Source organism: Gadus macrocephalus, chromosome 17, assembly GCF_031168955.1.
Source record: "Gadus macrocephalus chromosome 17, ASM3116895v1".
Classification (NCBI taxonomy): Eukaryota; Metazoa; Chordata; class Actinopteri; order Gadiformes; family Gadidae; genus Gadus; species Gadus macrocephalus.
Genome location: NC_082398.1, coordinates 3,062,447 through 3,090,257, shown reverse-complemented (window position 1 = coordinate 3,090,257; position 27,811 = coordinate 3,062,447). Strand labels below are relative to the sequence as shown.

The 27,811-nt window shown below is 51.8% G+C and overlaps 1 protein-coding gene across 1 annotated transcript in view; it reads right to left on the bottom strand.

Moving 5' to 3' along the window:
* LOC132445713 (phospholipid-transporting ATPase ABCA1) overlaps positions 1-27,811 on the bottom strand; it is a 119,075-nt gene that overhangs the window by 31,914 nt on the left and 59,350 nt on the right. Inside the window, exons 22-26 of the mRNA XM_060035830.1 lie at positions 20,436-20,560; positions 16,012-16,110; positions 14,624-14,807; positions 5,908-6,002; positions 4,892-4,997 (exon numbers count right to left, since the gene is read on the bottom strand). Of these exons, the coding sequence (XP_059891813.1) occupies positions 4,892-4,997; positions 5,908-6,002; positions 14,624-14,807; positions 16,012-16,110; positions 20,436-20,560 (609 nt within the window). The remainder of the gene's footprint in view (positions 1-4,891; positions 4,998-5,907; positions 6,003-14,623; positions 14,808-16,011; positions 16,111-20,435; positions 20,561-27,811) is intronic.

Below are 27,811 nucleotides of genomic sequence, written 5' to 3'. Positions count from 1 at the left end.
GAAAGAGAGAGGGCAAGAGAGCGAGAGAGAGTGAACGAGAGAGAGAGAGAGCGAGAGAGCAAGCAAGAGAGAGTGAAGAGACGAGGAAAGAACGTTCGAGCGAGTGAGTGTGTGTGTGCACCTGATGAGTACAATCTTGAAGTGAGGCACAAGACACAGTGGGGGTAGAAGCGAAGGCGGGGGGGCAACATTGAGAAGACAAAAATAGTGCCGACCACAGTTTGGCGAGATGGATGGCAAAGGTCAAGCAGTTGAGCCCATCAAACTCTCTCTCCCTCCATTCATCATCAGGCACTCCACAAGCCTTACTGCTTGTCTAACTTCAACTTCACATTTCGCAATTATAATAAAGTTGGCAATATGAAAAAATGAAGAAATAATAATAAAGTTTCCAGTTTTTTTTTGTCTTTCGTTCAATCTTTCCAACGTGCTCTCGTCCAGCACTTGCGTTTGTTTTAAATGTCACGCTGCGAGGACACCGGGGAACTTTGCCTGCTATGGAGTATTTGTGTTAAACACCATTCAGTTTGGCTGCGTCTCATTACCTATTCATAAGACAAGGGAGGTACAAGGCTTGTTTAATTCAAAACTCCTTCCCTTCGCACATCTTTAATTCAGACATCGCCCCGGCAAAGCATCCCATCCAGTAATTCATATAAAAGTTTTCTTCCCCTTCTAGATTTAAGTGGAGAAAGAAAAGGAAGGGAGGTTGGTAGAGTGGGAGGGGGGAGGAAAAGCTTGAGGGAAGGCGGGAGGAAAGGAGGGAAGGAAGGAGGAGGGAGGGAGGGAGGGATATGCTGTAGGGAGGGACAGTAGGAGAAGAAATTGCTGTAGGCTGGGAGGGAGGAGGGGAGGGAGGGAGGGACTAAAGGTGGGAGGGAGGGAGGGAAGGAGGAAGGGAGGGATGGAGGGAGGGAGGAGGAGATAGAGGTAGAGTGCGAGAGAGGGAGATGGGAGGGATGGAGGGGAGAGAGAAGGACGGAGGCATATGCTCTAGAGGGGACGGATGGATCATGGGAGGGAGTGGGGGAGGACGAGAGAAACGGAAGAACGGACCGACAGACGGACCGACGGACAGACAGAGGGAGGGTGCGGGCGAGGAAACGGGGGAGAGGCAGGGCAGGAGTCGAAGGGGATGAGCGCCGGGTGACATCATCACTGCGTCTCCTCCCGGGGATTATCCGGGAGGGGACACGAGGCGGCCGGGCCAAGTGGACGCCGGCACTAATCCCCGACTCCGGCGGCGCTCCCGCCGAGGGCCGCTCTGCGACGCGATTCACTAGCGGAGCGGCGAGTGCCTCTCGACCGCCGCCGCCGCCATGCAGGCTCTCAGGTGGGGGCCCGAGTTGTGTCTCTGTTTTGTGTTGTGCGTGTGCGTGTGTGTGTGTGTGTGTGTTCATGATGCGCGCCGCAATGCCGCTATCCACAGAGAAAACCGGGGATGAGCACGGAATAAAGGAAAAGGCGGACGTTGACATTTCCCTTTGAGTCTGGGAAACCGTGCATTCATGGACGACTCAAAGAGCTTTTGTTTGAGTCGGGGAATAGAAATAGAAATGGGGAGACAGCGGCGAAGAAAAGGAGTGGCCGTCGGGACAACCACGGAGCAATGAATAAGGCCGCTCGTATAATTATACACTTGACATTTCATTCAATACTCCCCAGCCCGCACAACCAACAAACAGCCGACCCAGAAACGGCAATTAGACGGAAACTCTGCATAGTGCCGCTTCCTGCGGCCTGGCAGGGAAACAAAAATCAGATAAATAAAAGATCCAATGAAATAGTGTATGATAAAAAGTAGACGAAGAAGACCTCAAACTGAGGAGGGGGGGGGGTAGTAAAATTAAAGAGTTTGGGACTAGTGTGTGAGACTGCCCCGAGTGAAAGTCGTTTCTGCGAAGGACGAAGGAGCCCGTAAGAGAGAGTACAATCAGGGGCAGCTACTGCAGCGCCGTTAGGGTTACATCATCATCACCGTGGTGGGAATTAAAGCGACATTAGCCTTCGTCAGAGGAGGGAGAGAGAGAGAGAGAGAGAGAGAGAGAGAGAGAGAGTGAGAGAGAGTGAGAGAGTGAGAAAGAGAAAGAGAAAGAGAGACAGAGAGAGAGGGAGAGAGAGAGAGAGAGAGAGAGAGAGAGAGAGAGAGAGAGAGAGAGAGAGAGAGAGAGAGAGAGACCGAGGAGAGGAGGACGAGGAGTTGGAAAACGGGCACCCCAGACACTCTTCAGTTCTGGAGTGATCACACTACTTCCCCGACATCCCAGTGGCGTAGCATTTGTCACAGTCTTGGTCTGTGTCTTCGTCCCTTAAGGAGTTCAGGCAGGATAGCAGTGTAGTGACTCGGGCCTCCCAGCCCACAACGTTCTGGGTTCGAGCCCCGATGTCCGCGGCCTAAAGGTATGAGCGCAGAGTCAGCTTCCGGCGTCTGCTTTGCCGATGAGCAGCTCGGATTATTCCCCCTTTTGACGCCACGCTCGACGCGCAAGCAATTTCACCTCTGACCGCCGGTGCACGCCGACCTCCCGAAGGCCGTCCAAATCGGGGATCAAGCTTTTTGTTTCTGAAACCGACGCAATCTAAATGCCAACCGCTTTCTTCATTTCTTAACTTAACATTCCGGGCCTTGAACGAGGAGCCCTCACCACTCACCTCTCCCCTCGTCCATAATGATGTGGATCTCAATTCACCGCAAGTAGATTTGGTCGAAGGTATCCGCAGGAAAAAAGGACAAATTAGTCTGCGTTGTTCCGTTGGGGTCAGGGGGGCGGAGAGAGCAGAGTCTGAGGCCGGCTGGATGAAGGAACAGGCGTGCTCGAGGAGGAGAGCGTGACAACGGATGCGTGCAGGTGCATGACTTCCAAGTTAAACAGAAAAAAACAAATGGCAAACATGTGTGTTTGCATATGGCCGCCGTTTGATTCGAATATACAACAGCTGCCTTACTCTAGAGCCTCTGGTCTTCTGCTGCCTTCCCACAATGCACCACAGTAGGGGGGCATTTGAGGCATCCCGACCCGTCCAGCAATGCCCCCATGATGACGTGCGACTGTTTGTTTTGACGTCATTTTGTCGGTGATGTCGCTGTCCTTGTTTCACTAATTTGCTTCAGAGAGCAGCAGATTTGGCAGACTATTTTGCTCTCTGCAGGCATATCTCTCCCTCGTCGACGATCCCAGCTGGTGGTGTTGTTTCCACGGCTACCCCTGTTTAGAAGCGGGAGACCGGAGACCACCTGACACAACAAGTGTTGTTTCCGGAACGGGGCCAACGGGAAAACCAGACTCAAGGTCCACCATCCATATGGCAGACATGAGACTTTAGCGGAGAGGCGAGGATAAACTCAGGAGGGTTCGCTCTTCCTCCTCCTGCGCTGTGGACCTGATCAAAGTCGCAGCTCATTGCCTACGCGGCGAGCGATTTGAAATGCGGCTTAACTATCTTCCTGAAATGCACCGGGAGCAGTTTGGAGATGTTGATTGCGTGCCATCTGATAAGGAAAGGTGCATGTCATTAAAGGCTTTAAAGAACGCGCCCGCGAGCAGACAGAGCAATTTTCATATCCCCATAAAGAAAATAAAAATGAAATGAAAGAAAAAACGGGATTGGATATCAGCCCTCAGCTGTTTGGGAGCTAGTTATTCATAAACAAATTAACGAGCGATGAAGTCCTCCCGTGAAGTTAAATAACTTTGTCCCCTTCGACCGTAGGTAAAAATCCAACGCTGCCACAACACCGCCACAACTCCGCCCGCTGAAGGTAAATATAAAAAGCATGGACGGAGGCTGCACAGAGTCAGAACAGGCTGGCCGACGCCTCAATACTGCCCAGATCCCACTGAACCACACCTTACAAGCCAACTTTAATCACCCCGCCTCTGCAAAGGACACTAATCAACATCATCTTCCTAAATGATGCGTCTATAACCCATAGTTGGAGGATCCTCGGCACGTCCGTCCGTCCATGTTCTCGGCGGTTAGTTCGATCGACCCGTCCGTCCTGTTGCTGAGGACCCGAGGGAGAGCATTGTAAGCGGGAAGGTGTTCAGGCGAGCAGGAAGGTCTTGGGAACTCGTGCTCTGAACCGTCGCGTTCTGAGCGGTTCGAGGGGCTCTGCACCAGAGTGTCGTGGGCTAACTAATGAGGCAGCGGTTTGCTCAAGGGTACCCGGGTTTAGCCGTCGACGTTGGGATTTGAACCCAGTACCCGTCCGGCCGTCGCTTCCTGAAGTAATGAGTGACATTAGAATAACGCTGAGCCAAAGTTAATCCGGCGCCGACGAGTAATCACTTCCAGGAGGGAAGCTAATGACGAGCAGCTCTGGATGATGAGGTTCCAACTCCCCGACAGAAGAGGGATTTGAACTAACAGTCCTCACAGCCGCTGTAGGAAATAACCTGGACTGGCTCCAAAATGGTCTCTATTACCAGAAAAACATTCAAATGCGATGCGATAGGAAAGTTCGGAACATTTACATTTAGGGCATTTAGCAGACATTTTTATCCAAAGCGACTGATGATAACTACATTTGTCAGAAGAAGAGAAACAACCATATATCGCTGTCGGCACAGCAAGGATGTTCATAGAACCAAGTGTTAAGTACTAACAATCACTAGGTAAACCCATAACCCAGTACACAATTGAGGTAGCTAGGATAATATGCTACACGATGCTAAGTACTATTTTTAAGGGGCCGGGCCGTACAACATACAATAAGTGCGTAGATTAAGTGCCAGGACGTACAAAATACAATAAGTGCGTAAGAGTGTGTGTGTGTGTGTGTGTGTGTGTGTGTGTGTGTGTGTGTGTGTGTGTGTGTGTGTGTGTGTATGTGTTTGGGGGGGGGGGGGGGGGGGGGAGAACAGATTGTTAGGAATACAAACATGGCTACCTGGGACGTCTTCAATATTGTCCGGAGTTCTGCAAAAGCAGTTTGAATCTGTGACTCTGTGAGACTGGCCTGGGAGTTGGATTCTCCCACTGAAATCCCCCCGTATCTGGAGGGGGGGGGGGAGGGTGAGGGGGTGAGGGGGTGAGGGGACAGACAGACAGGGAGGATCAAGGGCTGTAGACATGAATCAACATGGGCGTTTGGTGTGAGTTCTGCATGGACAGACAATTGGTCTCACACGCTGACACCGTTCTGACTCAGAGGAGAGAGAGAAGAGAGAGAGTGAGAGTCAGACTAAGAGTAAGATCGAGAGATCCAGACAGAGACAGAGAGAGAGAGAGAGAGATACAGAGGTAGAGAGTGTGACAGAGACATAGACAGAGAGAGAGCACGAGCAAGAGAGATTAAGAGAGAGAGAGAGACAGAGTGACAGACGGACAGAGCTTAACCCAAACGGCAACACTTTGACACTCTTGTGCGGGAGTTTGTGCAAGTATGGCTGAGGGCTGTTTAGAGGACAACGTGTCCATGAGACCGGGTCCTAGTAGTGATAGTACCACTAGTAGTGGTAGTAGTGATGGGAGCAGTGATGGAAACTTTCAGGGAAGAAACAGTGATGAAACCCGGGGAAACTGGGATCTTCTGCACTCCGAGCCACCACCTCCGCTCTGAGCCACAGGTCTCCAAAGACCAGGACAGATGCTGAAAGCGTCCAATTAGGAAGACATCTGCCTGTGAATGTCACACCCTCCCAATGAATGCCATTAGACTCAAATCCATGTCTTTAATGCCACTATTTTTTTTTTTAAGTATGAATAAATTAAATGAGTAGAAATGTTTGTCCCATGGAGGCCCCTTTTTCTTTGAGATGGAATGACATTTGATTAAAACACACTTGTTTCATGAACATGTAATTTGTCAGCATGTCTCAATTATTGAATCATCATTAGTTTGCTTTCAATATGATTCTGACTGAGAAGATTAAAAAAACACACCCACACACACACACAAAATACCTTGTTTTGCCCTGGTTCTCATAGGTCTTGAGTAGGAAGTCTGTCACGTTCCGCCCCGTTAGATTCAGCAGGGTATCTGTTGTGTCCTGAACCCTCTGTGGAAATAGAGAACATATGGTTGTCACGGTTATAACACTCAATGAGTAAATTAATCTGTCATTTTAGTTTTTGCTTTGGATTCAAGGTATAAATATTTGCTCGTTACTACAGTGAGTTTATTTATTATTCTACATTTGACTAAATTACCTTTACTTTGTAAAATAATAAATTGAACCTCAGTTGGATGAACCTCAGCTTGTGTCAAAAAAAGTGACTGAGTTAGTCCCTACAGGTTTCAGTCCTTTACATGTGTTTCTTTGTCAACGTTGACCTCTTTTAGACCTCCCCCTTCATGACGTTAGCGTGTGGCTTCGTGTCATGTTTGTCGTGAACGTCATGGCTTCACCCTTCTGATGTTTCTGAGGCGAGAATGGGATCAGCGCCATGATTGGCAGAATCCATGTCCAAGTCTCATGTCAAATCCCCCCTTCTCCACGCCAGCGTTTAGGTTCCTAACATAACTGTGGCCCCCTCAGCATGGAACCTCGTATTGCACACACAAGCGGAAGATCGCGGTTTCTGCCATGGAGAACCGAGAACAACCAGCTCATTAAGTCACTCGCTGCACATAGCATGCCCTGAACTCGAGCGTTGCAGATAGCATGCCCTGAACTCAAGCGTTGCAGATAGCATGCCCTGAACTCAAGCGTTGCACATAGCATGCCCTGAACTCAAGCGTTGCACATAGCATGCCCTGAACTCAAACGTTGCACATAGCATGCCCTGAACTCAAACGTTGCACATAGCATGCCCTGAACTCAAACGTTGAAGATAGCATACCCTGAACTCAAACATTGCTCTTCCCCCTATACAGCAAAGCTCATCAACGAGGCGGTACATAAAACCTCTCCAGTAAAAAGTACAGAATCCTCCAGCGGCAATTTACCACCCCAAACCCCACAATAAAAGAGAAAAACACAGCAAACAAGCGAGGAAACGGACAAACAAATAAACACACAAGGAATGGGAAACAGCACATCGGAGCCAAAGCCAATTTGCACAAGAGTGGAACAAAGAGAGAAAAAGGAACCTAATATCCGTTCACAGCATGGCCAACACGTGACTCTCCCCCCCTCTCCCCCCATAACTGTCCTCATAATTAATCCTGGCACCGCACGGCACAGCCAGAGCCCTAGAACGCAGTGGCTGACGTCAAAGGGGCCCTAATTAGGGGGGCCCCCATGCTTTCCTCCCCCTCCGTCTCGCACACACATGCAGGGCCCCTCAAACACCCAATTAGGTCGGAGAGGAGGAAGAACGCCACGCTCCGCCGCGCCTTCCCGCTCAATCCGAGCGTGGACTGGAGTGTCCCGCCATTACCCCCCCCCCATTCATTACGCTGATTACACAGTGATGCGACGGACCATCGCCTCCGTGTACCTGCCCCACCTGCACTCGCGTTTTCCATACACCTTCGTTGCAAACTGAGCTCAGCACGAAACATGTGTCGCTAAGCGACTAGCGTCACTAACCCAGCTAAGCGACTAGCGGCGATAGCTCCACGCAAACTTCGCCCGGTCCTCGATATTGGATGCCGCCCCGCATTTTCCCTCCACCTGCATTCCAAACGGAGCATAGCACGAAGGACACGTCCCTAACCTAGCTAAGCGCCTAGCGTCACTGACCAAGCTAAACGCGTAGCGACGCTACCTCCACGCAAACCTTGCCCTGGGCCTCCATCTTGGACCTTGGGAGCCTCCTCGCATTTCCCTCCTCGTGTTTGTTGTGGACGAAGGGGAAACAATGTCGAGGAGAGAGCGTGAAATACAAAACGGGGATGTGACGATAATTCATCATTGTACTGGTTTCCGTTTCAGTATTCATGCGGTCGGTTTGAATATAGGGAGGGCTGGCGAGAGTGTGTGCACTGAGGGTGTTTCGCCTGCCTGGCTGTCACCGAAGACAAAGATCCTTGAGGCAACCGCACGACGCTTGACTTAAATGTAACAATGGACTCTCCCGAACGGAGCAGAGTCGGCCCCGGAGGGAACGGCTCGATTTGAATGTTATTCCGAAAAACACAATGGAAGTCTACTGCGTCGATGGTAAGCAATATATTTATAGCTCTCTGGTTTGAGCCTTTGTTTCCTCCGGGCGTTTCACCGGGGACGTTGGACACGTATCAAAACAGGAGGGAGTGTCGGACGCTCAGGTGGTAAGACCCCGAACTGAATTGAGGTTCTGTGCTCCCCTTGCTCTCCCACCCTAAACCCCCCCACAAGTGATTAACACCATCTCTGGAAGAAAACTGACTTGTTGTTCAGAACAAAACACTGCTCAACACCAGAACGTGTTGCCATAGTGGCTGACCAGACTGCACACAGGTCAGGCTTCAGAGCAGGGTGAAGAAGAATCAGCTGGACATTGCTCTTGATCAGCTGATGGCAGATCAGCTGACGGGCTCATTGAAGACGATAATCTTCAATGAGCCTGCAAATTAAGCTGCAAATTAATTTGGAGATAGTATCAATTAACTATAGTTCAATCATACAGACAGACATATAGACACTAGACAGATATTTATATTAAGTATTGCATTCCATATATTGGACTAAACTAGAGCTAATCGGATTAAAGAGGGAGTTTTCCAAATAAGTTTTTCTTTTGGGTCGAATGTTTTATAGTTAGAATTCACAACGAGAAGCGAAACAGTTTAACGGACGTGTGTATCAAAGGCCGTCCACCGGGATTTGAAGTTTACGTTTACATTTCTCCCTCATAGTCAGTGCTTGTCAACAAGCTACCATGGGGCAATCACCAGCTAGCTGACAGCGAGGAGAGAGATGTGTAGAATGACAGCAAGGCAAAGTTTGCTTTGTGTCTTAGGCTTGCGTCCAAGTCCAAAAATAAGCGCTATTTTTGAAAGCACAGGGAATTGTAAACTTTTTTTACACTCTTCCTCATGTGTACTTGTTTACTTCTTCCACCTAAGTACCCAGTCAGCAGGAGTTTAATTACTTTGGCCTCGCTCCAAATGTTTCCCTCCTAAAACAAAACGTGGCAAAAAAAAAAAGATTAAACATGAAATCAAACCACTGACACCTCTCTCTCTCTCTCTCTCTCTCTCTCTCTCTCTCTCCCCCTCTCTCTCTCCCCCTCTCTCTCTCCCCCTCTCTCTCTCCCACTCGCTCTCTCCCTCTCCCTCTCGCTCCCTCCCTCTCCCTCCCTCTCGCTCCCTCCCTCTCCCTCCCTCTCGCTCCCTCCCTCTCCCTCCCTCTCGCTCTCTCCCTCTCCCTCCCCCTCTCCCTCTACCTCTCTCTCTCTCTCCCAGCCTCCCTCCTTCCCTCTCTCACTCCCTCTCCCTCCGTCTCTCTCTCTCACCCTATGAGAGAGTGCTTGGCACTCTGTGGCGTGTGGTTATCGTGCGCGTCGCCGTGCACGCTCGCCTCACACAGAGGTATCCTGATCGCCGAGGCCAAGCAAACAGCGACGAGCAGAATGTACACCGACCGGTCATCAAATCCCGGAGAATGAGCCCCTTCCCGCTCTCATTCGTCGGGGTCTCACCACACGGATGGAAATCAAGATTTGTTCCGCTGACGAAAAAGGATTAATCTCCACGAGGAACAATCGTCCAATAATTGCACACACACGCCTTGCTGTGATGCGAAATGAATCCGACCCGATGTTTGCCGGTCCGGTCCAGGCTTTCGAAACATGCCAATCAGGTTAATGGGTGTTGATGTAAATTGGCCCGTCTGTGTTGATTCCTGTGAACGATTCCGTCTGGAAGGCTTCCTGCTCGTAGTGTGAACCCATAATCTCAGGTACCTGGTCGGGAGCAGGGCCACATGGTGTGTATGTTAATGTGTGCGTTACGCCACAAAACCAGCACGACACGACTCTGGTGTGAGCGATCCCGGGAGAATATCGCCTCTCTAGCGTGTTGAAATTAAAAAAGCGTTTGACCCCAGGGCAAAACAAACTTTAGAAGTAATCAGATGATGAAAGTCAAAACTACGAGTGTGCCCACTGGCTAAGTCTAAAAATATATATGACTGTTTATTTATTTGTTATGCAAGTTGTTTAATCAAGGCCTCTTATGACTGGAGGAAGGCGAGGAGAGGCGGGAGCACAGTCGATACAGAGCTGGATGTATTTCACTCTCTCTATACCATGACTCAGAGTCCCATCCTGTGGTGTGCTGACGCTGCATCTCAGACGCGTCGTAAAACATCCAGCATGAATCAAAGGGGGTGTCGGGTAGCAGAGGCACCTCCACGATGTGCGGACCTCCATTACACAAACCACCATCCTCACCCCCCCCCCCCCCCCCCCCCACACATCATCCTCTTCGGTCTCCCCCACGATGGACATTCCCTACAGGTGCGGGCTGAAAGGTTAAGTGCCCTCTATTTGTTTCCCTCTCCCACGGTGGTGTATTCGAAGGGGAGGGAAGATTAGTGGGAGGGGGGAGGGTGGGAGGGTTCAGGGGGGAGGGTGGAGGGGAGGGTGGAGGGGAGGGTGGAGGGGAGGGTGGAGGGGAGGGCTACCGGAGCGTTACCATAACGGAAAAGTGAAGCACGAGTGAGCGTTTTCAGGGAGCATCACTAACAAGTTTGGGAAGTACATTACAGCGACTTACAACAGTTCATGCACACATTCACACACCGACGGCGGAGTCGACCATGCAGGGCGACAGCCAGCTCGTCGGGAGAGGTCAGGGTGAGGCGTCTCGCTCAGGGACTCCGCAGCACTCATCTAGGAGGAGCCGGGGATCGAACCAGCAACCCTGCGGTCACAAGTCAAGCCGCCCCACCCACCCACTGCACTAAAGGATTAGTACATTGAACAATGAAACGTTCCTGTGGTGAACTTAACGGACAGCAGCTTCAGGCAGGGGTAAGGCAGAGTTCACGTTGAGCTTGACGTTACACCACACGCCATGGGACCTTCCAACGGGAACCCATCTGTCGCCGCAAAACCCGTCGCCTTTCGACACGCACTCCCAGCAACGACGGAGCAACGGCTGCTAGCAGGTAGCTCAGCCCGCCGCACATTCCACCACGGGCGTACCCCCCGGCTTCATTACTATTCCCCGGCGCAGACGGGCGAAATGGAGGCTGCTTGCCACGGAGATGTGAGGCCGAGGGGATAAGGGGTCTATAGGTAAGCCCGGCCAACCTATGATAAAGACATCAATTGCTCCGGCGCAGACGTGTAGGCTTTATCAATTCTCCCGCACGCGCGGCGGGAGGCTGGCCTGTGAAGGTTAAATATCCCCGACTAACGAGAGTCAATACACCCCCAATTGATAGCCGGCTTACGGCTGCATGCCATTTCCATGGAAACAATGATTTCACATCGCCCCGGCACCCCCGCGGAGAAGCATCATCTCTCTCTCTACCTTCGCCTCTCACAGAGTCTCTCTCTCTTTCTCTCCCTCAGGATCTCTCTCTCTTTCTCTCTCTCAAAATTTCTCTTTCCCTCTCGCTCAGACTCTCTTTCTCTCTCTTTCTCCCTCTCTCAGACTCTCTCCCTCTCTCCCTCAGACTCTCTCTCTCTCTCTCTCTCCAAGACTCCCTCTCTCTCTCACACCCCGATTTTCCTTCCCAGTCCTGGTTTTTCCTCAAGGGCACGACGGGGAGGAGGGAGCGGGATGGAAGAGGAGAGGAAGTTATGCGAGGGGAAGTAGCCGTGATGGTGGCAGTGTGCTGCAGTGTGCTCTCTCTCCCCGTCTCTCTCTCTCTGTGTGTCTGTGTGTCATGATTTATTCAACAGGACATTTTTCCAGGTCAAAGGGAATGTATTTTCGACAGCACGCTTGCTCTGCACTCTCTCTGTCGGTGGTCCAAATTAATTTATTCCCCTCCCCCTGCCTCTCTCCCTCCACAGTCCACAGGTATTTATATGAGGCGCTGTATAAACACAGTGTAACCATGGCGATGATGAATGTGCGATGGTCGCCTTGTGCTTTTTTGTCGAGGAGTGTGTCTTACTTCCGTGTCCGTGTCGTGTGCGGTGGCCTTGTTGGGATGTTTCTTATCAAGTGAAGGGATGGGAAATGCTTAAAAAATATATATAACACAAAATAAAAGTGGCCTCCATTTTAAGAAGTTTCGTTGTTCTTTGTTTCCTTATGGTGACCCAGAATGTAAACGCCATACAGTGTGCTGCTGCCGTGTGACCTCAGACGACAACATAGTAGCTTACATCTTCTTTTCTAAAGGGTAAATTCGCAGGGGATTCAATGTTTCACCCCTTTTCACACTGATAATGACCATAAAAAATATGTTAAAAGGACAACCTTTTTAAACACAGTGTCTTGCTGCTAATATTTTTCTCGGTCATACTTGACGCCATCTACTCCACCCGCAGGATTTAACATCCTCTGAGGAATCCTTACAGCTGGCAGGGGAAACCTCAATGAACTTCACAGACTAGTGTACTGGAAGTAACATCCACCAAAAAATGATGAATCCAATAACAAGATCATTACAGGAGGGGGTTGCGGTGAGACACTTCGGAGCTCTCTCTCTCTCTCTCTCTCTCTCTCTCTCTCTCTCTCTCTCGGCGGAGGTGATGGAGGTGGCGGAGGTGGTGATGGAGGTGGCGGAGGTGGTGATGGAGGTGGCGGAGGTGGTGATGGTGGTGATGGAGGTGGTGGTGGTGGTGATGGAGGTGGCGGAGGTGGTGGTGCTGCTGGTGCTGTATTACTATTGCAGCACCACTGTGGAACCGGAAGGAGTGCCCTGTTGACCTCCTTCAAGTTCAACGGGGCCTTAGCACAGCGAGGAGGGCTGACATAGGGTGGGATTTGCAGGTCGTGTCGCCTTTAGAGAGGAGAGGACTGTGTGGAAGCTGAACTTCTCTGTCGAGTTTGCTGACTACGACGCACTCCAAAACACACTGAGGTATTTTACTTTCAACTAGATGCATGCTGGTTATAATGATCAGCTTGGCTCGTTCCTGAACGACGTAATGAGCTCATACTGCAGACACATTGTGAAGGCGTATGTGACTTTGGCAGTATTTCCCGAACAGCAGGTTGGACAGATGTTTAAATGGTTGCGCAAATGTAATCACGCACCGGTAAAAACCATGTTCACAATGGATGTAAGGAATTCAAACTCAGTTAGAGTCAGTTAAAAAGGGTATATATGTTGAATATTATGCCATTGGATTTGAAAAGTTAACTTTGCGCTTGGCCGTTTGAAAGAGGTTGGATCGTGTGACAGTTGCTCCACTAATGCAACACTTGTTTTTCACACGGTAATACAAAGTCAACTCAACTTGTGATCTCCCTTACTCTCCGTCCTACCGTGAACCCATGAGCAGAACAGACTTTTTACACCGAATGCACCTGCTTAAAAATTGTAATAACTGCAACGTCTTGGTACGGTTTGCTAGGGTTGATATAAATCCCCCAATTAAATAACCGACAACACACAAGACTTAGACAGAACACAGAGGTTTCCTTACTCTACACAGGATAACTAATTTCTTTCCTTCGTTATCTCCACTGGCCCCCCCCTCACCCCCCTTCTTAGCCACATCTTTGGCTTTTGATTGCCTATCCTGAATAATAAACGCCCACTTGAAGACGAGACGCTGAGCGGTTAAAAGGGGCCCTTTTGGGTTAAGGGCAAAGACACTTCCAGAAGGGAGAGGCTCTCTAATTCCCCCCCCAAATCGACCACAGCGGTTATAAAAAGGCCCTTAGGGGATCCGGACCGTTAGTATCCTTCCCCCGGCCGCCACACAGGACCATGTGGGTTGTGAGGGGCCAATGGCCTTTCAGACGAGCCATTGATTTCTGCAAGCTGATCTGTGGGAACCAATCAGAGCGGAGGGGATGTGGTGGGAAAAGAAGTGGTGGGCAGAAGGCGGTTAAGAGCTATATAGGGACCGTACGCAAGGAATGGGGCCACAAATTGTCAGGGGCCGTGTGCGAGAAGTTCTTGGTAGAAGGGTTGTTTAAGATCCGAGGTTAAAAGAGTTTTGACTGGCGCTGGTGTTTTACATTTAAATGTATATTTACAGTTAGGGCATTAAGCCGCTTCTATCCAAAGCGACATTTGTCAGAAGAAGGAGAAACAATTGAACAATTGTTAGGTTAACCCTTTCGCCGTATACAAGAAGATAAATAGGAGAAGACGCTACACAATGCTAAGTACTATTTTCAAGTGCAAGGGCGTACAACACACAATAAGTGCGTACAACAAGTGCCAGGACGTACATCATACAGTAACTGCGTTAGAGGATTGGGAGGAGGTGGGGGGGGGGGCTTAGTGGCCTGGCTATGTAAAATTTTTTATAAATACATTTAAAACATATATATATATATATCAATGTAGCTCCTTCTGTTGGTCATACGTGAAGCTTTCTTTTGGTCATACAACAACAACATCAATTCAACGTGACTTTGAAAGGGGGACTTTTTTTTTATAGTATTTGAAATGTTTGCAAGATATTGACTCTATAGCACAGACCGGGAACCTACCAGGCTGGCCGGGGTCAAAGGTCAACGTCTCCCCTTTGGGGCGGTGGCATGAGAGACGGGAAACTGGTTGTCGTGGCGGGACACAGCCATAGCAACGTGTGGTCGCGTCTCTCGCTCTGACCGCCGCGCGGTCACATGACACGATCACAAAACAAGGTCTATCCCTGGACTCACCCGTGGGGGGGGCATTCCTCCAGCCCCGGGGGGACAGTCGGGCAGCATGACCGTCCGCTGGGGGGTGCTGCACTGGCACGAGGGGGAGGGGTCAGCCAGGGTGGTGTTGGCCAGGATGTCAATCACTGATTGGTCGACTTGCGGTGTGAACCAATCGGACGACTGGGGGACGCACGGGAGATTTCTGAAAGGAAATGTGGCAGAGAAATACTCAGACATGGTGGAGAAATACTCAGGCATGGTGGAGAAATACTCAGGCATGGTGGAGAAATACTCAGACATGGTGGAGAAATACTCAGACATGGTGGAGAAATACTCAGACATGTTGGAGAAATACTCAGACGTGGTGGAGAAATACTCAGACATGGTGGAGAAATACTCAGACGTGGTGGAGAAATACTCAGACATGGTGGAGAAATACTCAGACGTGGTGGAGAAATACTCAGACGTGTAGAAGTACTCAGACATGATGGAGAAATATACTCGGAGAAGTACTCAGACATGGAGAAATACTCAGAATTTATGGAGAAATGTGTACAAATAGTCAGACGTGTTCAAATACACAAACCTGTACTAGTACTTAGGCGTTTACAAATACTCAGAAGTGGAGAAATACTCAGGACATTGAGAAACACGAAATTAAGTTTCATTCACACTTTGTCAACACCAAGAAGGAGTTGATTTCATGGATATTAGCACTGAGTAATTGAAGGCCGGCTTCTTTAGTCCCTTCTGTAAATAACCGCGGCCGCGTGCAACAGTTGTTTACAGCTTGTTTATTAGCCCATGCAATTAATTTAGAAAATGTTTGTCTGGGCCGTTGTTAAAATAAGCATCTGAATGGCTTCGCTTCCCCACCCATTTTGGTTGCGATGATTGCGTTTCGTCCACAGGGCGGAGGAAAGCTGCTTATTGTTCGCCACACACGGATCAGGATGGGCGCACGGAGAACGACGAAAAATACGCCACGACAATGCTAATTACCTATTGATCATTTCTGGGTTGTGGAGAATTTGGATTGCTAAAAGTATTCACAGCGCTTTTACTTTGTACAATCCCATGCTGGGGCTTTTAGTGTGGAAAAATAGGTTGCCTGCATTCTGATATGTAACCACACATTTCATATCAGGACACAGTTGGGAAATCGTCATACATGCTCCAAGCTGAACTCTTGTGTGTGTGTGCTAGAAACTAAATAGATACATGGGCTTTTTGTGTTTTTATCGACAGCACAGTGACGACAGACAGGGAAGTTGGTACGAAGAGAGCGGGAATGACATGTAGCACAGCACCGCAGGTATGGATGGAACCTGAGGTCGCTGCAAAGCATGCTGGGTAATATCATGGTGAGTGCATTAGCAGGTGTATCGGAGATAGCCAACACTCACGGTATTGGGTTTCCAGGCATGCAGCGAGTCCCGAAACCAGGATTGTTCACAAGTGAATCCACTATCCGATTGACCGCCAAGTTTTTCGGCTGGTCGTTACTGTAAAACATTGGAAAAGAAGGAAAGTACAAAGAAAGTCACAATGTGTAACACTTTAACTAGCTTGGGTATTCAATTAGCCTGTATATATCTGTGGTCAATGTTACTTGATTTCAATAATTGTTTAAAATAAAATAAACAAACAAAAATCCTGTAACTAATACTTTCTACAAATATAAAATGATGGCCAGCCAATACATCTCTCTTTGTTTATAAGAAACTAACTATCGACCCTCACAAAACCCCTTCCTCTCAGGCCAGCCAGCCAGCCAGCCAGCCAAGCCAAGCCAAGCCAGTTCATGTAACAGTTTCACACCCAGTTAGAGCGGGCAGAACACTGTTATTGAGTTTCTGGATTCTGAAAGACTGCCGCCTTCACCCTGGAAATCCAACACATAAAAAATATAAATGTGTATGAAATCATCTCAAATAAAAATGAATTTGAAGGATGGAGAATGAAAGTTATCAACACACAACGAACCCAAGGGTTGATTCAGTTTTCAAAAAAGAAAACAACAAAAACAACAACATTTTACCATCACAGCCTCGTGACTCGGCTAAGTGAAGCTCGGGAAATTAAGTCAGTTCAGGGGGGGGGGGGGGGGACTAGGTCGAGGCGTGACACGGTGTACGCAGACGCTAATGGGCGGCGCCAATCGATCGCCATGCAGGGCGACGCGCTCTCGGAAATTAGAGCAGATTAGGAGATCATTACGTCGGGATCCATCTCTATACTAACGAGACGCCGGGAGGAAGGAAACGAGATACTGACAGCGCTGGGGGTCGGGGAGGGGGGGTGTGCGCGTACACTCGACAGCGATCGGAGCTCCTCTTTTGGTTTAGCTTGATCGAGAACATTGAGCTAGGGGTTGTGGTCGGGGGTGGGAGTAGGGGGGGGGGGGGGGGGGGGGGGGGGTGGGGGATCGTTGCACGGTTGCCACGTGAATCCCCGGCTCGCGATTGATGAGCGGCACTACACAAACCCCCAGTTCCTTCCGGAACATTAAGTCCGGAATCGTCTCTGAACACGCGACGCTCCCGGTCGTCTGTTTCCGGGGGTTTCCAGGACGATCAGCCTCTCTCTCTTTTTTCCCTATTTTCTTCCATGACGGATATCAAACGCACACACAGGCACACAAACGCACACACACACACACACACACACACACACACACACGGGTCTGCCAACTGTCTTTTTTGCTCACAGTCATCAACTCGCACCATTTCTAATTCCACTCCCCATTACACACACACACACACACACACACACACACTCACACACACAGAGACACTTTTATATAAGGACACTTTGGGCCGGGCCAGTGTGTCCTAATGACCACAATGATGGCTTCACAGCAGCGCTGGCCGCGCTCCAGGCCACCCCAGGGATTAATACCCCCTGTTTGCTGGCCGGCCTCATTTAGAGGCTGGTCCATGAAGGTCAGATGGTTCGCTCTCCCTGCCACCAGAGCCAGCAATTAAGGTACACCACCCCCCTCCACCGCCACCGCCAACGCCAGCGCCACCGCCAACCCCCTACGATTGTAAAAATGGATTATGTGCAGCCATCTGCTTTGCCATTAACAATGGCTGGATCGCCATGTAACGCGCAGGGTGATAAAACTATTGGACGGGTGAGAAAGTGAGCGCTTCTGTATAAACACAGCGCGGGCTGGAACTAATCAGTGGCTCATCTAGCTGGGATGAGGCCGTCTTAAAAGAGGGGGAAAAAGGCACCGGGATGGAACCGGAGCCAGGCGTTAACGAGAGGCCGTTAAACGTAGTCCCTAAAAAAGAAGTTGATACTCTAAGAAAGGCTGGGATGACCCAAGAGTCATTGTGGTGAAGGATACCTGGTGTGTTAATAACCGGTTTGTAAATTGCATTTTAATCGTCGGTTGGCTGTCGTTAAATTTGGTATAATTGGTAGAGCGAGAGGGGTAAGGAAATTATAATAAAGTAGTCCAGGGACGCGACCACTGCATCAGTGGGCTGTGATTGCCATGACGACACTCAGTTGCTGCCGTCGTTTCATCGTTGGACATTTTCAGGGTTTTTATTTATTTTCCAACATTGTACGGACAAGAAATAAAATATATTAAGTGCTCGGTGGGTCAAGCGAGTACTAACGAGAAAGGAAAATCACTATTTGCGCAGAAAGTACGCAACCTTGGGTAAAAACAAGAAAGCAAGTAGGAAGGTAATAACCTTCAATAAAAACCTGAAAACGAGAGGTAAGGAAGTCACCTTGACCGAAAAAGGGAAAAGCAAACAGGTTGAAGGACTTTTCATGGACTTCATATTCAAGCATGAAAAACCCTGTCAGTCACAGGATTTCTGAAAAAGAGTTTGAATCGCTGGCCATAGTAGCCGGGGCGGCGGATGTGATTCACCAACAAACGAGATTTAAAATAACCGTTGATCTGAAGGCAGGCCTTAAATATACCGCATCAGGCGGGATTTTGCTAACTAGATGAACTTACTGCAGCAAGTAATCTAGCCTTCGTCAGAAGGTCCAAACTATTCAAAGCAGTGGTCTGTCTCTGTACAGGTTCTGTTGTACATAAAAAAGCACTGGGGTGTTTCTGTATATTGTTTCCATGACACTGAGGCCCATATTTTCCAGGCCGAAAAAAAAGGGGTTGTTTGAGTTCTCTCAGATCACTTTCATGATCTGAAAAAACAAACTGTTGAGCTCCGAGAAAAAGAGCACTGTTTTTTTTTCCGGCACATTCTGTCTTTTTTTTCTTAGAGCAAACTTTTGAAAAGGCCCCATCGCTCGGCGGGTACACATCGCTCGGGATTGATGTGTCCCACGAAAATGATGTCTTCCAGGTACACACCTTGGTGGAATAGCAATGAGTCCACCGCCACTGAACTCAATACGCCTCCTCCGTGGGTGGAGAGCGTGTGCGGTTGACAGCCTCTTTGTCACTTCAGGCTCTGAATGGTATTCGCGGTCTCCGCGCGAATATACCAACATAAAATATTTGTCTGTTCTTTCTGACACGTTTTCTGTTCTCTTCAGGAAACAAAGAAAATACTGATTCAAAACACAACGATGCAATTTCAGGCTACGAAGGTTTTTCTCGTGTCTTTATCGACCTCGGCGGCTCTTCAAACTTCTTTATACGCCGGGCGTTAATACAGACGGATGTTGCTGCTACAGACGTACACTCAGATGCACGCGGGGGCGGTATCTCCAGCCTCAACGAGGGGGACCTACGGGGCTGGGATGAAGCAGTCATGCGGTGTTAATAAATTACAGCTTGACGTCTTCAAAGTGCACTTCTTCAAAGGGGGACGGAGGCGAACGAGGTAGACAAACCTGGATGGTTGCAGAGCAATCTTGAAATAGTGGAGGGAAAATAATAAAGAAATAATGATGAAGACGCCGCCGCCATTATGCTTTAATGGTTTGGTTGGCTAGCCGATAATGCCTATTAGAGGCACGACGGTATGATTCTTTAAGAAGTGCGTGCCGGTGAGACCGCGACTTTGAGCTTCTGCGCGTGTCACGTGACAACAAAGGCTTGTGTTCCCTTCACATCCTGCTTTGAGTCTGAATGCCACAGCTCCCTATGAAAACACACAACATAACGTCTTTGTTTGTGTGCGGTGCCAACTGGGGAGATGGGTTCAGCGCACTTGTAGCGTGATGGGCGAGGAAACAGCACGGGAAAGAGTTCATTAAATAGAATTACAGTGGATTACGCCGACTTGACTGAAGACACGTCATAGGGGAGCGTGACCATTGCTCGCCAAATTGAATGTCCGATATCATATTTAATGCGAGAAGAATAAGAACATGAAGGACACAACCTTCAGCCGAGGAAACGAAAAAAGGATTATGGACTTTATTTTTTGTATTTAATTTCTTTGTTCATTCCGGATATTTTTTATGCGTTTCTAATTCATTCCTCAAAACCGACGCATTCACCAGTACTAGGCGGCGATTCGATTAACCCTGAAGAGACAAAATAAACCCGATAGCAAGTAAAACGTTAGCAACTGCTGTCGTTGCCGATCGTGGGCGTTTACAAGGTCGACGACGGAAGTGCTTCAACCCAGGAGAATCAAAAAACTCACGGCTCTGCCAGAGCCTAATGCACTGAACATCTGATGAAAAATCAGCGTGCCTACCACCTACTCCCCAAGAAGCCAGTCCGTGTACGGTCAACCCATACTCAACCTTCGTCCCGATCCTTTTTCCGCATGCGGCAAAGCGCGCTGTCCCATGATGCTTTGCGGCGCACGTCCACAACACAACGTTGTAAAGTGCGTCATACAGGGGTTGTATCGGGGGGGGGGGGGGGGGGGCTTACCTGAAGAAGGTAGTCTGAAGTCCGTACATCCAGGGCTGAAGCTCCAGCCTGGGGTACTCCGCGAAGGGGGGGGCGATCAGGGAGAAAATGAGGCACATGCACACAAAGACCACTGGCATGACCACCTGGGGAGATAAAGGGGGAGATGTAAATTACATTTCAAACTCCATACGGGGAAAATAAAATAGACGGAGCGCGTTTGAAGTGCGGCGGAATTTATTCAGCACTCTTCCAGCATCGACGGCTGTGGAATAAAATTCCAGCGTATGATACTTATACAAGATGTTAGAATAATGTAGAATATGATTGAAAGTAAATCGGATCATAAAACGAACCAAGGATAAAGTGTATTTGAATCAAAAATGTGAACTACATTTAAAATATGTGGATAAACACATGCTTTTTTATCTTTTATCTTATTTGCCATGAGACCAGACTTTCTGGTGAATAGCTGAATGTCTCCAGCAAGGCCTTCAAGGTGGAAGAACTCACACCAGGCGTCTCATTGGCTCTGAGGAGCGGCCAAATCAGAAGGCCCGGGGGATTCAGTGTAACGTTGTAAAGTCCGAAGCCAGTTTCTCCTCGATTCAGTAAATGTCGGCTGTGTTGTTCATGTACGAGGATGATTTTAATTTGACAGTCGATATCTGCCTTTTGGGACAAGATGTCGTTTTATGTGAATTTTCTCAGCCAGCACCGGAATATAAACGTCTTACTAGCACGTAGGCTACAAGTAACATTGTTATTTCTTTAACAACAAAGGCCCACAATCAAATATATCGCCGGTTTCAACTCAACATGACCAGACTAGCTTTATAAAATGATAACTAGTTGTCATATTAGGCATGTGTGTGCCTGTATGCGTGTGTGTGTGTCTGCGCCCATACAACGCACAATCAACGCGTGAAGCAGAACGGGAGGCGTGGCAACACCCGGTGCGGTGTCGACGACACAATTTGTGCGCGCCACGGGGCCCTCTTCGGCGATGTGTGTGTGCAGCAAACAGACTGACGCAACCGAGCATGCAAACGCACACATTAATATGCACACTGGCAGCGCGTTGTTTGTCTGTTGCGCGTGCATTATGAGTTTGATTAAACACTTCCAAAACGCCGGCTCTCCCCTCCACTCCTCCGGTCCAGACACTCAGCCATAATTAATTTCCCCACTATTTTCTATTCATCTATTTATTTATTTTCCCGCCGAGGCACAAACACACATAATCACGCCGAGCGTCCAAAACCTCAGTGCAACCCTGCGCTAAACACAAACACACCCAAGTGTGTGCACACACAAACACATCCAAGTATGTTCACACTGTGGCAACCCCATGCCACGGGCCAGGGGCCAGCCGCTGCAGCACCCGCCCCGTGGACGGGGGGTGGAAGGAAGATACCTCCCCCTCCACCCAGCTGTGCTAGAGGGAACATCAACCGGGCCCAGGGAATCAAGAACATTGGGGGCACCTGGGGGACCAGGAGAGAGGAGCTTTAAGGGCTGGGGACGGGGGAGACGGGAGAGAGGGCGGACCAGGAAGAGACGTGTTTTAACGAGACGTTTTCCCCACCAGGAGTAAGCCGGAGGCGTCGGGTGCTGTTTCCCCGCCGACCCAGAGGAAGGGCTGGACCAGGAGGTCCCGCGCCCTTATTCCCGATTACGGAAGAACCTTAGTTTATATGATTTCCCTTTTGTGACTGGTTTTCCAATAAAACCCGTTGCACCGCAACCCTGCTTCGTTCATTAATTCCCGAATCCCCGCCGCCGACGAAGGGGGTTGCCACAGTGGTGGAGAATGCAGGCAACGCGATCTCTGGACTTAAAACACCACCCAGACCACGATGGAGCACGCCGACCAACCCGCCACGAGGGACGAGGAGATAGACGTCCTACGGAGATGCATGGTCCGAATGGCCGAGCAGCTCGCTCGGGGTCCTGCATCCGCCGCCCCCACGAAGAGGCTGACAAAGATGGGACCGGACGACGACGTAGAGGCGTACCTTGAGGTGTTCGAGCGGACCGCGGACCGTGAACAATGGCCAGCGGACGAGTGGGGCCACATCCTAGCGCCCTTCCTGACCGGGGAAGCTCAGCGCGCCTACCGGGATCTCAACCCCCAACAGGCGGGGCATTACCCGACGCTCAAGCAGGCCATCCTCGCCCATTATGGACACAGCCTCCCCGCCCAGGCGCAGCGCTACCACGACTGGAGCTACGAACCGCTCGGCTCAGTGAGAAGCCAGATTTCCCAACTCGTCCGGCTGGCCGAGCGGTGGCTCGTAGAAGGCGACGGCCCCCCTCTGCTGGATCAGCTCGTCATAGACCGCTGCATCCGATCTCTTCCCCCCGGCGCCAAACGCTGGGCCTCCGGGAACCAGCCCCGAACGGTGAACGATCTCGTGGAACTCCTCGAGAACCATCAAGTAACCCAGCGGCTTTGCGGAGGAACAGCCCCGCCTCCCGGAGGGGGGGAGCCGCGGACCGAGCGACGCGGACGGATGACAGAGACCCCGCGCTCCCAGACACCGGTCGTCCGAGACCCCGCCTACCCGGCTCAAAACATCGTGGCCCGCAGAGGCCCCGCCCCCCCGACTCCGAGAGAGGAGTGGAGGTGCTACACCTGCGGCCAGAAGGGCCACCTGGCCCGCCACTGTCCCGGCGCAGGGGACGTGTCAATGCCCACGGCCAGTCCGTCCGACCAGAGGGGAGGAGCCTGCCTCCGCACCACCTGCTGGTCACACGAGAGGACCGTCTCGCCGAGCCTGCCGGTACGGGTGGGAAGGCGCGACACCCATGCCCTCCTGGACTCAGGGAGCGTGGTCACCTTGATCCGGCCCGACTTAGCCTGTGGAACGCCCGGGCAGGACGTGGAGGTGGGCTGCATCCACGGACAGACGGAAACATACCCCACCAACCACATCACCGTACAAACCCCGAAGGGGACCTTCACGGTCCAGGCCGGGGTAGTGCCCAACCTACCCATGCCCCTGTTAATTGGACGCGACTGTCCCATCTTTGGACGACTGTTGGGGGCGGAGCTTCGCCCACCAAGACCCCGACATCCAAGGACGAGACCGCGCCAGCGACGAAGCCGACCCGTCTATATGGCAGGCCAACCCCCACAATCCCCGACTGACTCCGACGAGCCTCCGCAGAGACCCGCGAGAGAGGTAGGACGCCGGCCTCACGCCTCGTCCACGGAATCCCTTCCCCCGGGGACACCGGGCACGATGACCGCCTCCGAGCCGATACCCCCACCAGAGGAGAGTGAGAGCCCACCCCTCATTGACTTCTCCGACCTCCCCCTGGCCGTTGAGGGGCGAGCGGACAGGGGCGGACGGTTCGCCACCGCCCAGCTGGAGGATGACTCCTTAAGACAAGCCTGGGGACACGTGCAAACCCACGAGGGACTATCACGGGACTCGGTGAGTTGCCGGCAGTATCCACATTACAGCACACAGGGAGGGTTACTGTATAGGGTAATTCAGAGGGGGGGAGAGGAGGTGGAACAGCTGATCGTTCCACGGTCCTATGTTAGCAAGGTGTTGTACATGGCCCACTCACACCTCCTAGGGGCTCATCTGGGGATGGATAAGACCAGGGACCGGGTTTTAGCTAGATTTTATTGGCCAGGGGTAAAGAAAGACATAGAGGACTACTGCCGAGCCTGCCCCGAGTGCCAACGTACCGCCCCTAGACCGTCCGTACGGAATCCCCTCATACCCATGCCCCTGATCGAGGTCCCCTTCGACAGACTGGCATTAGACATCGTAGGCCCCCTCCCCAGAACTAGCCGAGGTCACCGCTACATACTGGTCATGGTAGACTACGCGACCCGCTACCCAGAGGCCATACCTCTCCGCGCCGCCACAGCCAAGGCAGTGGCAAGAGAGCTAATGACGTTATTTAGCAGGGTGGGAATAGTTAGGGAGATCTTGACAGATCAAGGCTCCTGCTTTATGTCCCGGGTGTTAAAGGACCTCCTCAGTCTGTTACAGATCCGCCACCTCCGGACCTCCGTCTACCACCCCCAGACCGACGGACTGGTAGAGAGGTTTAATCAGACCTTAAAACGCATGCTGAAAAAGGTGATGGAGGTCGATGGAAAGAACTGGGACCAGCTACTCCCTCACGTCCTGTTCGCCATCAGGGAGGTACCCCAGGCCTCCACCGGCTTCTCCCCGTTCGAGCTACTCTATGGGAGACGACCGAGAGGGCTCCTCGACATCGCCCGGGACGCCTGGGAGAGCCAACCCTCCCCCCACCGCACCATCATCGAGCACGTGGAGCAGGTGCGGGACAGGATGGCGCAGGTGTGGCCCGTGGTCCGGGAGCACCTTGGACGAGCCCAGCAAGCCCAAGCTCGGGTGTACAACCGGGGGGCCCAGCTGCGCACCTTCGACCCAGGCGACCAGGTCCTCGTCCTCATCCCGACCTCTGAGTGCAAGTTCCTGGCCAAGTGGCAGGGACCCTATGAGATCATCGACCGGGTGGGCGAGGTAAATTACCGGGTGCGGCAACCGGGGAGACGCAAGACCACCCAGCTGTACCACATCAACCTGCTGAAGCGGTGGCAACCACTGACCACTCCGCGGGATCCAACTCTCCTGACGCTGGCCGCTCGACTGCCCCCTCCAGAGGTCCCAGTGGGGGAGCTGCTGAGCCCGAGCCAGACACAGGACATGCGGGACATGGTGCTCCAACATCTGGATGTCTTCTCCGAGCAACCCGGCAGGACCACAACCGTCAGCCACGACATCCGGACAGAACCGGGAGTCAGAGTCCGCCTCCGGCCCTACCGCATCCCGGAAGCACGGCGCGCCGTCATCAGAACAGAGGTCGCCCGCATGCTGCAGATGGGGGTCATAGAGGAGTCCCATAGCGCGTGGTCCAGCCCGGTGGTTCTGGTACCCAAACCAGACGGGACCTACCGGTTCTGCAATGACTTTCGCAAACTGAACGAAGCGTCTGCCTTCGACGCCTACCCTATGCCACGGGTAGACGAGTTGATAGAGCAACTGGGCCCGGCCCGGTTCATATCCACCCTAGACCTCACGAAGGGATACTGGCAGGTCCCCCTCACCAAGCGGTCCCGGGAGAAGACGGCGTTCGCCACACCAGACGGGCTATACCAATACACCGTCCTCCCGTTCGGGGTGCATGGGGCACCCGCAACCTTTCAAAGGATGATGGACCGGATCCTACGGGCCCACAGAGAATACGCCGCCGCGTATATAGATGACATCGTAATACACAGCAGCACCTGGACCATCCATCTCCACCACCTCCGAGCCGTCCTTGGGGCGCTTCGAACCGCCGGCCTCACGGCCAACCCCAAGAAGTGTCGCCTGGGCCTGGAGGAGGCCTCCTACCTGGGCTATCAAGTCGGGAGGGGCTGTGTGAGACCCCAGGACGGAAAAGTGCAAGCCATCCGGACCTGGCCCAGGCCGACCACCAAGAAACAGGTGAAGTCCTTCCTGGGACTAGTCGGGTACTATCAGAGGTTCATCCCCGCGTTCGCAACACTGGCCAGCCCCCTCAACGAGCTAACCCGGAGGACTCTACCCGACCGAGTGAAGTGGACGGAGGAGGTTGAGGAAGCCTTCTCCCACCTACGGCAGGCTCTCTGCACCGAGCCCGTACTCATCACCCCGGACTTCAGCCTCCCCTTCGTGGTACACACGGATGCGTCTGAGGTGGGGCTGGGAGCCGTTCTATCTCAAGTCCGGTCAGGAGAGGAGCATCCGGTGACCTTCATCAGCCGGAAGCTCCTGGCCAGCGAAAGGGCATACTCAACGGTGGAAAAGGAGGCGCTGGCAATCAAGTGGACCCTAGAAAAGCTCCGTTACTACCTCCTCGGTCGGAACTTTAGCCTGGTCACCGACCACGCCCCCCTAAAGTGGATGGCAACGGCCAAGGACACCAACGCCAGGGTGACGCGCTGGTTCCTGGCCCTACAAGACTACCGCTTCCAGGTGGTCCATCGACCCGGAAGGGCCCACGGTAACGCAGACGCACTGTCCCGAAGGGACGCCTGCCTAGGGCTAACAGGAGGAACCCCCGGCTTGCTGCTGAGGATGGGGGTGTGTGGCAACCCGCCACGTTGAGCGCACCAACTCCTCCCAAACAGGACACCATTTCGTTGGTGAAAAGCCACAAAAAGGCATGTTTAATTGCAGAACATAAAAGTCTCTCCAAAATACAAATAACATAAACCTGGGGAGGAATCAACGGTCCCCTCCGTTGTGGGTGGAATCCCGTCACCCACGAGGACCGGTCTCTCCGTGCTGGAGCTCCAGGGCTGGGTGAGCCCCGAATGAGTGGAGAAGCGGGCTATTTAAGCCCTGCTTCTCCACTTGTTCCTCAGGTGCTCTCAATGTCCTTAATTGGCCCAGGCCGGGTTGCCACACTCCTCCACCCTTTGCTGAAGCCTCGGGTGGCCTTTCGGAGGTGGCAGTGGTCCGGCGCGCAGCATGGCTGCTTCTGCTGCCGGCGTGGCTCGTTTCGGGCCTAGTCTCCCGCAGTCTCGTCTCAGCGGCCTCGTCTCCCGCGGCCTCGTCTCCCGCGGCCTCGTCTCCCGCGGCCTCGTCTCCCGCAGCCTCGTCTCGGGCTGCGTCGTCTCTGGCGGCGTCGTCTCTGGCGGCGTTTCGTCTCTGGCGGCATCGTCTCTGGCGGCGTCGTCTCTGCTGCGTCGGCTCCGGCTGCGTCGGCCCCGGCTGCGTCGGCTCCGGCTGCGTCGGCTCCGGTTTGGGGTTGGCTTGAGGTGGGCGCTCCCACCCAAAGTGGCCCGTAGCTCGGTCGAGTTGCCTGCATTCTCCACCATATGTGGCAACCCGCCACGTTGAGCGCACCAACTCCTCCCAAACAGGACACCATTTCGTTGGTGAAAAGCCACAAAAAGGCATGTTTAATTGCAGAACATAAAAGTCTCTCCAAAATACAAATAACATAAACCTGGGGAGGAATCAACGGTCCCCTCCGTCGTGGGTGGAATCCCGTCACCCACGAGGACCGGTCTCTCCGTGCTGGAGCTCCAGGGCTGGGTGAGCCCCGAATGAGTGGAGAAGCGGGCTATTTAAGCCCTGCTTCTCCACTTGTTCCTCAGGTGCTCTCAATGTCCTTAATTGGCCCAGGCCGGGTTGCCACAACACACAAACACACACACACACCCAAGTGTATGCACACACACATACACACACACACGCACACACACACGCGCGCACACACACACACACACAAACGTGCATGCACACACACACACACACATTTATCCGTCAAAACGGCCTCTTACTTGTCAGAGCAGACAAAGAGGGACAATAAAAAAGGTCAGGTGTTGGAATGCGCACCAAAATATCACTAGCTTGTTGTAGATGGGCCCG